At 39.9% G+C, this 10,569-nt stretch overlaps 1 protein-coding gene across 3 annotated transcripts in view; it reads right to left on the bottom strand.

Moving 5' to 3' along the window:
* The window catches only part of Ppp1r21 (protein phosphatase 1, regulatory subunit 21), a 65,433-nt gene that overhangs the window by 11,978 nt on the left and 42,886 nt on the right, over window positions 1–10,569 (bottom strand). For all 3 annotated transcript variants that reach the window (XM_013018006.1, XM_013018008.1, XM_013018007.1), the window contains 2 exons: window positions 8,458–8,703; window positions 1,384–1,416 (listed from right to left, as the gene is read on the bottom strand). In XM_013018006.1, coding sequence (XP_012873460.1) covers window positions 1,384–1,416; window positions 8,458–8,703 — 279 coding nt within the window. The remainder of the gene's footprint in view (window positions 1–1,383; window positions 1,417–8,457; window positions 8,704–10,569) is intronic.

The raw sequence follows: 10,569 nt of genomic DNA, 5'->3' as shown, positions 1-10,569 counted from the left end.
TGTGTGTGTGTGTGTGTGTGTGCGCGCGCATGCGCGCTGAGGCTTGAACACTGGGATGAGGTGCTGTCCTTGAGTTTTTCTGCTCAAAATTGAAGCCACAGCTTCACTTCCAGCTTTTTGGTAGTTAAGGTTAGGAGTCTCACAGACTTTCCTGCCTGAGCTAACTTTGAACCATGATCTTTGGATCTCAGTCTCCTGAGTAGCTACAATTACAAGTCAGAGCCACCAGTACTGGACCCCAATTTCTTTTATCCTGCATCTGCCCATCTCAGAAAAAAGTCATGCCTACAGAATTCCTCAGAGGAGAACAGAGCTGGGGTGGGAGTATTGGAGTTCCCTGGGCCACAAACTTGTCAAATTCCATCTGTCCGACTCCTATGCCACCTTCTAATTAGAACAGGGAAGGGAAATGGGGGGGGGGGATTTATTGGAATTCCTAAATTTTGAACATTCTTTTTTTTTCTTTAAAATTATCTTAAGAAAACTCTAATGCTTCTAAATTTACTAATAAACTACTTCTATACTAAATAGTTTTGCCCTCTGCTTCAGACTGGTATTTCTTCCAGTTATTTAGCAATGAAAGACATAGTATTAAGTTTAATTTAAAAATACCTAAGTTTGGGGCTGGGAAGGTGGCTCAAGGGTACAGTGCTTGCCTTGCATGTATGAGGCCCTGTGTTTGATTCATCAGTACCACATAAGAATAAAAAGCCGCTGTGGCTCAAGTGGTAGAGTGATAGCCTTGAGCTGAAGAACTGAGGGACAGCACCCAGGCCCAGAGTTCAGGCCCCAGGACCGGCAAAAAAAAAAAAGAAAAAAGAAAGAAAGAAAAAAAGAAAAGAAAAAAATTCAGTTAAAAAATACCTAAGTTCAAGGTTACCTATATTCTAAGTAGAATAGCCTACTATCTTTTTCAGTTTGCTAAAGCAAGTGATAAGGTGAATGACTTCAGTTTTTGTTAATTTATTGTTATTATTATCTTATTATTATTTATAAAGTCCTTAGAATACTTCAAAACTCAAATATGTAAAACTAGATGACAAATCAAATCTGCCCTGAGTTCACTGGCTACAAGCTCAGTGCTCACTGGCCTGAAGGAACCCTGACTTCCTGGGCACCCATGGGGGAGGAAGAGTGTGGTCCTCTGCCTCACACAGCATGTAACCATGCTGGTAAGGGCCACACCCTGTCAACTTCCAGGACAAGCCAGATACAAAAGCAGGCTCCATGGAGCCTTCACTACTGTAACAGAAAATTTGTTCTTCATTTGCTAAAACTGCCCCCCTCCCCCCAAAAAAGGAAGTGGACAAAAATGTCTTCCACAGGAGATAAACATGCTTCAAGATATTTACTAGCAAAGTTATGATGCTGAGGGCACATTACCTCACTCTCACACGTCCTGGTTAAAATCCCAATCTGGAAAACAAGGAGGAGAAATTATTAGAGCAGAATGTGTAAATTCAGACCCAAGGAGTTAAACCCATAACACTTCCTCTTCTCAGCCCACACTGGTTCAGATCACTGGAAATGCAGTTCTAGGACACCCAGTGCTGTCTTTGTCTATAAGATGCTGAACCTGTACCTAAGTAACTGCATTCACTAGTTCTGCCCTGAGGCAAAACCCAAAGGCCATTACCAAATGGGCCACCATTTTCACTGAAAGCCAACACAAAGTCTAGGAAGAGCAAGAGACAATCAGCCTTTAACCCAATCTTACCATCTCCACACTAATTACAAAGCAGGAGCTAGGAAAGTTGTAGACAGTTTTATAGAGACCATGACAATTAAACATTTTATACAGAAAACACAAACAACACACTGAGAGCTAAAAAGGAGAAGTACCACCTTCGATATAATATTAAAGCATTAATAAGCATTCATCTCAAATTTAAATGAATAAAAAAATGTTTTGTTTCATTTGGCAGTACTGGGGTTTGAATTCAGGGCAGGTGCTCTATCACTTGAGCCATGTCCACAGGCTTCAAAATTATGTAATTTTAAACAAATTATAGTATAGTTAGATTTTTTTCATTTTTTTATTTTTTGTGCCAGTCTGGGGCTTAACTTAAGACCTGGGCGCTGTCCCTGAGCTTCTCTTGATCAAGGCTAGCACCCTACCCCTTGAACCACAGCTCCATTTCTGAGTTGGTTGGTTTGTTTTTCTAGTATTGCCCAGGCTGGCTTCCTCAGATGTCAGCCTCCTGAGTAGCTAGTACCAGCATGAGCCATGGGTGCCTAGCTTAGATTTTTCTTTTTTAAATCTTTTCTGAATTAAGATTTGAGAAACAGTCATGATTACTATTTTCAGGATATTTTTCCAGGTGGAAGGGCAGGTGCTTGAGCACCATGACTTATAAAAACTACATTTCAATAGATTCTGCTAATCAGAGATGTCACCTAATACACAGTGTTCAAATACTCTAAATAATATGCTCAAGAGGATTATTCTGAAGAACAAACTATGTGTACTAATGAATATAATACTCACCTACTATTAAAGAGTTTATTAATTTTTTAAAAAATAGAAAAGCCATAATTTTCTACTCAATAAAGCAGGGATAGCATTTTCTTTCTCTCTCCCTCTCTCTCTCTGTCTCTCTCTTTCTGCCTCTCTCTCTCAAAAACTACTTATAATAACAAAGTAACCATTTAATTTCCCATATTCAATGATGGCCACATTGGCTTAAATAAACTTCGGACACTCATCTATTCTACCTCCTCTCTTGGACCCTTCCTCTTGAAGGAAAAGGTGTTAAATAGAAGGAAATATTTGATCATATAGATTTGTAACAATTTTTCTCATGTGCTACTAACAACAATAATTGATACAGCCCTTTTAACAGAATTGGGCAAAAAAGAGCAAGGAATTTGAAAACATTCATACCTTTGATCCAGTAACTCTAGCCCTAAGAAATATATCCCAAGGATATTACTAATACATAAAGAATCTTAAGGGCTAGTAATGTGGCTTTTAGTGGTGGAGTACTTGCCTAGCATGCATGAGGCTCTGGGTTCAATTCCTTTGTACCACATTTAAAAAAAAAGAATCTTAGGCATAAAAATAGATGTCATTTAAGATAGTAAAAAGTATAATTAATGTCCAATCATAGGTAAAATAACATATATCATATATGGAATATTATGAACTCAATAACTAACAACCATGTGAAATTTTGTAGGAAAAAAATGTTAACTAGTAGATCAGTTATTCAAGATAATGTCATTTTTTCCTCCTTTAACCATCTGCATTTTGTATTTATCTACAACATAGATGTTTTATACATATTTTGCATATGCTATAACATATCTATATCTTTTTTTGGGGGGGGTCCGGTCATGGGGCCTGAACTCTGGGCCTGGGCACTGTCCCTTAGCTCTTCAGCTCAAGGCTAGTGCTCTACCACTTGAGCCACAGCGCCACTTTTTGCTTATATGGTGCTGAGGAATCGAACCCAGGGCCTCAGGCATGCAAGCCAAGCACTCTACCACTGAGCCACCTTCCCAGCCCCAACATATCTATATCTTAACATACATATTTTAAAATTCTATTCAAGCTGTGTTTTTTAATCAAAGTAAAATATAATCATTTACGTTGTTGCATAATTTTCTTTTCTGAAATTGCAGTACTAGGGTTTTGGTTTTTGTTTTTGTCATGGGGGCTTGAACTCAGGGCCTGGGTGCTGTCCTTGTGCTTTTTTGCTCACAGCTAGTATTCTACCACTTTAACCCACAGCTCGACTTCCAGTTTTTAGGTGGTTAGTTAGAGATAAGACTCTCACGGACTTTCCTGCCCGGGCTGACTTTGAACCACTATCCTTAGATCTCAGCCTTCTAAGTAATTGAGCCATCAATGTCCTGCCAGTACTAGATATTTTAATGAAAATATAAACATTAAACAGATGCCAATGGCTCCTGTCTAAAATCCTAGCTACTCAGGAGGCTGAGATCTGAGGATCCAGGTTTGAAGTCAGTCAGGGCAGAAAAGTCCATGAGACTCTTTTATCTCCAACTAACCACCTGAAAACTGGAAGTCGAGCTGTGGTCTCAAGTGGTAGAGTGCCAGCTTAGAGCAAAAAAGCTAAGGGACAGCGCCCAGACTCTGAATTCAAGGGTCAGTACCAACACAAACAAACAATTAAATAAGAATATTTAACTTCTGAAATAGGCATAGAAATAATAAGTAGGCTTAGAAATAGTTAAGTTTTTATCTAATATTACTTTTTCCTGCCTTAAAATGCTTGAACCAAAATAATCTCCTTGTGGTTTGAAGGATGAATTTCCTTTGTTAGTCAATGAACTTTGAATTGGACAGATCTGCCCAAGAGAAATCGGACCAAGACCGTGGTGTGTACGCACACACACAGATACACACTTATCTCTCTGCGGTCTACCATGCACAGGGCACGGCTCCATTCAGGCCATGGTTAGCAGGAATCTGCCATGTGCAGGAAGGAGGACTGACTGCATGGTAACTTTTCTCACTGGAAATACTCTTAAGACAAGCCTTAGGCTACTGCTCATTTTAAACATTTTTTTTGGCAAGGGGGTGTTGAGGTTTGAATTTAGGCAAATGTTCTACTACTTGCACCATAGCTCCTATACCTTTGTACTTTAGGTTATTTTTCAGCTAGGTCTCTTGTTTTTTTGCCCTGCAGCTCTCAGACCTCAATCTTCCTACTTACACCTCCTATGTAGCTGGGATTCCACTAAATTTTACCCTGGGTGGCCGTGAACCACAACATTCCCAATTTCTGCCTTCTGCATAGCTGGCAGTACACATGAGCCACTGCAATAGCCTCCTGCTCATTTTAAAACCCATTTAAAAAATCTGTTGGAGAGAGGAATGGCGAGCAGATGTATTCACAGTATTCAATGTGCGTATGTGAAAACAGAACCAGGTAACTCGAGGGGTTGGGAGGGATGGGGAGCAGAAAGGGATAACACTGATCAAGGTGCACTGTACTCGTACACTGACAGCTGAACTGAAACACCTTTGTAAAACTATTTAATTAAAAAATAATTTACATTTTGGGCTCAATAGCTATGTGCATATGATCATATAAAATGATGCTTATCAAAATGTAGGGGTTTTTTATTGTACTGTTTATGGTTCTTTCCTTTTTTTCTTTTGGTTTATTCCCTTCGGTCCCTGTTTTTGATTTCTATACCTCTGTCCTGTACGTAAGTTTATCTGATATGGGGAGGCTGGAGGGGAAGCACAGAAACAGTGGGACAAAGGGTAAACCAATTCAGCAGTGAAACCCACTAGATACTTTGTTGGAAATGAGCTATCTAACTTGGGGGAGAGGTGGGGGGGGAGCCAGGAGAGGGAAAAACTGGGAGAAAATGGGGGGGGGTGACACTATCCAAAAGGAAATGTATTCATTACCTAAGTTATATAACTGTAACCAGTCTGTACATCACTTTTACAATAAAATTTTTAAAACTGAATAACTGATTTATGACCTGTGTGCATATATATTTTTTCCTGAACAATCTGAAAGTAAAGTTATAGGTGTTAAAATAACTCACCCTAAATGCTCACGTGTTTATCTCCAAGAAAAAAAAGGGAGGAATATTCTCTTCAATATAGTACCATAACCACTCCTAGGAAAATGAACCATCATCTGAGATCTGACAATGTTAAAACACAATGAGGCTGATACACATTTTGGAAATAAAAGCCAGCCTGGACATTTTACTACGAGGAACACTCTAATACAAGAAGGACCAGACCTGTTCCTCACTAGCATCAGTGAGCCACAAGGAGTCAGCAGAATAGATACACTTGAGCAAAGAGGTTTCAGTAAACATCAGCCTTTCTTTAGGCTTATCAAGAAACACTTGGAAAAATACCCCTAAAAATTTCTTTCAAGGGGCTGGGAAGGTAGCTCAGTGGTAGAGTGCTTGCCTTGAATGCATGAGGCCCTGGGTTGATTCCTTAGCACCACATAAGCAGAAAAAGCTGGAAGTGGTGCTGTGGCTCAAGTGGTAGGGTGCTGGCCTTGAGCTGAAGAGCTGAGGGACAGCGCCCAGGCCCAGAGTTCAGGCCCCATGACCAGCAAAAAAAAAAAAATTTCTTTCAAACTTTTCCCTAATTTCTTCCTTTCCAGATTTTCCTAATTTTTTTAGAGCAGGCAGAATACTATCATTAGAAAACTTTATTACAAAATAATAATAATTACAAAGTGCCAATAGAGATGTTTATTTTTTAATTAATTTTTTTTTATTTTTATTTTTTTGGTCGGTCGTAGGGCTTGAACTCTGGACCTGGGCGCTGTCCCTCAGCTCTTCAGCTCAAGGCGAACGCTCTACCACTTGAGCTACAGCGCCACTTCCAGTTTTCTGGTGGTTTATTGGAGATAGGAGTCTCACGGTCTTTCCTGCCCAGGCTGGCTTTGAACCGAGATCCTCAGATCTTAGCCTCCTGAGTAGCTAGGATTACAGGCGTGAGCCACCAGCGCCCGGCTTATTTTTTATTTTAATTTTCTTGTCAAAGTGATATAGAGGAGTTATAGTTACATAAGTAAGGTAGTGAGTATATTTCATGTCTAACTTATTACCCCCTCCCTCATTTTTCTCCTTCTTTCCCTCCCCTTTACAATTGCTCCCCCAAGTTGTACAGATCATTTTTCAACATATTGTCTTGTGAATATCACTCTTGCATTGGTTTCCCTGTTGTCCTTTATCTCACCATTTTGTTATTCCCCTTCCCTTCCCAATTCATTTAAACATATATACAATACCAGGGTACCAAAATCAAATACAGTGACAACAGGGGATAAACCATAGTGGGGAAAAAACACAAACAAAAAAAAGAAATCACCCAATGTTAAAAATACTGCTAAGCTGAGCACCAGTGGCTCATGCCTATATTCCCAGCTACTCAAGAGGCTAGATCTGAGGATCATGGTTCAAAACCAGCCTGAGCAGCAAAGCCTGTGAGATTCTTATCTCCAATTAACCACACACACAAAAAAATGTTGAAAGTAGAGCTATGGTTCTCCTAGGCCGAGTTCCAGCCCCCAGACTAGCACAAAAAGCAATAAAAATAAGGCAAGAAATTTCAACTTATAAGGTAGTTTGTCAATGTACTATCTTATAAAAGAACTAGCTGGTGGATTTCTATATGATATGTATATAATAGAACTTTATACTTTCTATATGATATGTAGGCTAAGAATGGGAGGACTGAAGTTTGAGGCCAGGCAGGGCAGAAAAGGTCATGAGACCCCCTTACTGAATGCCATGGCACATTCCTATCACCCTAAGCTAGAGGGGAGGTTACAATTGAGGGGAACACTTAAGACTTGACTTAATAAGCTAGACAAGGTGGTACACACTTGTTGTCCCAGCAATGACAAGAAGCCTAAAATAGGTTAAATGGTCCAGGTACAGGCCTGGGTGTGGGCCTAGGAAGAAAGCAAAAGACTACCTTAAAGGTAACCAGCAAAAACTAGAGCTGGAGGTGTGGCTCAGCAGTACACTACCCGCTTAGCAAGTGTGAGGTCAAGTTCAATCGTCAGTGCTTCCTCAAAAAAAAAAAAATCAAGCCGGGCGCTGGTGGCTCACGCCTGTAATCCTAGCTACTCAGGAGGCTGAGATCTGAGGATCGCGGTTCAAAGCCAGCCCGGGCAGGAAAGACCGTGAGACTCCTACTCCAATAAACCACCAGAAAACCGGAAGTGGTGCTGTAGCTCAATGGTAGAGCGCTCGCCTTGAGCTGAAGAGCTGAGGGACAGCGCCCAGGCCCGGAGTTCAAGCCCCACGACCGACAAAAAAAAAAAAAAAAATCAGTGGTAATTTCAATAAGAAGTTAGATATTTGGACCTTGGTTAGAAACATAACCAATGTTATAAGTTTTTTTCACGGAGAAAAAGAATCATCTTAAATTCAACTTTTTCTATCTTTTCCAGAAACACAGCCCTCACTATGGAGTCTCATCAAATCTCAGGGAGTTTAGTGGAGTTACTTTTGAATGGTATGCCCTACCTTTTCTTGGAATGCATGAGTCATTCTTGTTATAAACTGGCATGTAATTTAGATGATTGTTATCATCAGAATGTCTGTGTTTTCCCAAAATTCCTACATTGAAATCCTGAGCTCCAAGGGTAATACTATTAAGAGGAGAAACCCTCGCATGGTGATCTAATGGTTTCCTACAAAAGAGATCCAGAGAAGTATTCACCCTTTCTGCATGTGAGAACACAGTGTGAATGGCCATCAATGAGTCAGGAAACACACCCTCACTGGACTCCAAATGTGCAGGCACTTTGACCTGCACGTGCCAGCCTCCAGAACTGTGCAAAATAAATTTCTGCTGTTTTAAGGCACCCAGTTTGTTATACGAATTGGAAGGGACTAAGACAATGACTAATGCTGGACACTAGATTAGATCTTATCGATCAGCATTAAAGTAAGGAAACTGCCGGCAAAGATAAGCCGGAAGATACTCACCAGACTGGTGCTCTGCACGGGCTCTGACACAGCCTTAGCTGCAAACTCCTCCTGGCCAGCAGTACTTGGAGCTGTAGCAGCACTATCCTGGGCCAGCCCAGCCACCTGCCCACTGCTTGCATTCTTCAACTTATCTGCAATCCGTTGGTTTTCTTTCTCTAGCTTGATTTTGGCTAATTGTGCTTCCAACATCCAATGCTCTTTTTCCTGCTCTAGTTTAGAAATCTTTTCCAAACTCTGTTGAACCTTAAAAAGTAACAAAGAGTTTTACATCTCAAAGAATAAAGGAGACAAAATTAGTTTACAGAATGTAAGCCATAACTACTTCACAGAGGTGAAGACATTAAAGCTTGACCTTTCTTGCACTACAATTATTAAACAGAATAGAAGAGACATAATCATAAATAAAGAAATAGAACTAAAGTACAAAAATAATCCCTCATCATTAAGGGACAGAAAAAAAGCAGAGAGCAAAAAGGAAAGGAAAAGAGTAGAAAAAGAATCTCTAATGCATTCAACAGATACATTAAAAGCGAGAACAGATAAAGAATTCTTTAGTTACATGTATCCAGAGAGGAATTTAGGATGAATTCTCTGGATAAGCCCCCAGGACATAAATCAGGACTCTCTGCTCCCATCTCCTGCTTGCAGTGCAGAGAGGTTTCCCTTTCCCTTTCCCTAGTTCTTTCTACCCTATCTATATTTCTTGAAGTAAATCCTTGCTGAATTAAAAGAAATAAAAAGTCTGTATTTCTTCTGTACTAATAACCAGAATTCCATAAGCATTCTTGAGAAGCAATAAACAAAGATAGATACCCAAACTGAAAAATAGGCACTAGGACAAGACAATAAAATAAAGAGAAGGTGCTCACTAATTATTAAGAAAAAGCAAATTAAACCACTCAGTTGATTCAAATTCAAAAGACAGAAAACACTAAGGTGAGAATGTTTGTGAAAAAGAACTTTTATTCAGAGTGCCAATGTTAGATTTGAAAGAATATATGCAACATAATTTCTTAGGAAATAAAATAATCTAGTGTTGGAATGCAAAATAAAGTTGCATTTAGGAGAGAAGAGAGAGGAATATAGTAACTGGAAAGGGGCATAGGGAAGGCATAACTTGCTCACTCACGTGTTCTCTCTCTCCTTTCCTACTTCCCTCCCTGCCTTTCTCCCTCCTTCCTTCAGCTTTTTCCACTCAAGGCTGGTGCTCTACCACTTAGGCCACAGTTTTACTTTCAGTGTTTTGCTGGTTCATTGGAGATAAGAATCTCACACTCTCCTGCATAGGCTGGCTTTGAACCTCAATCCTCAGATCTCAGCCTCCTGGGCAACTAGGATTATAAGCATGAGCCATTAGCACCAGGCTCCTAGTAATTTTTTCTCAAGTATAGCTAACATGGAAAATAATACTACCTGCCCTGCTCTTTTTGAATCTAGTTATATTAATGTTCACTTGTAAAAATTAGTAATTTGCATGCTTTCCTTTAAGTATGTTATGCTTTAATAAGTTTTAAAAGTCTATGTTCTGGGAAAATAAAAGCATGAGAATTACATTAAAATAATAGCAACTATACAATGAATTCTAATGATATACCATTATCCCGATTGAGTAATTACCATGTACCAGGCAGTATGTGACACCTTACTCCTATTATCCCAAAAGAGCATCTTAATAGGCCTATGATTCTTATTTCTACAGAGGAGAGCAAAGGTTCCCAGCAGCTACACCATCTGCTAAACTAGAGAACTCAGAGCCAAGAGCTGGGACCCCCATCTGCCTGGCTCACAGGTTGGCTTCTTTCTGCTGTACCACAGTGCCTCCCACTGGCTGGAAGCAGTCTTGCATGACTCTGAAAGGTGAGTAATAACCTTTTCCTTTAAAGAGGCAGGAAGGGAGGCCCAGAGTGTCCAGGACACAGGCCCCCTCTAGTCCCTGGCATCAGGAAAGCATTAGCTCTGAGGTCAGACAGGTCTGCCAGTCAGTACTCATTTAGGCAAAATTTACTTCGTTTCCTTTAGTCTTACTTCCCTTACATTAAGAAAGAAAATACAAAAAAAATAATTCTTAAGGTATTGTACCTCTTATTAGTTCTGAGAAATTTGTTTTTC

The sequence above is a fragment of the Dipodomys ordii genome, unplaced genomic scaffold (genome assembly GCF_000151885.1).
Source record: "Dipodomys ordii isolate 6190 unplaced genomic scaffold, Dord_2.0 Scaffold37, whole genome shotgun sequence".
Lineage (NCBI taxonomy): Eukaryota > Metazoa > Chordata > Mammalia > Rodentia > Heteromyidae > Dipodomys > Dipodomys ordii.
The sequence above is the reverse complement of the archived record's forward strand: the minus strand, read 5'-3'. Positions and strand labels throughout refer to the sequence as shown.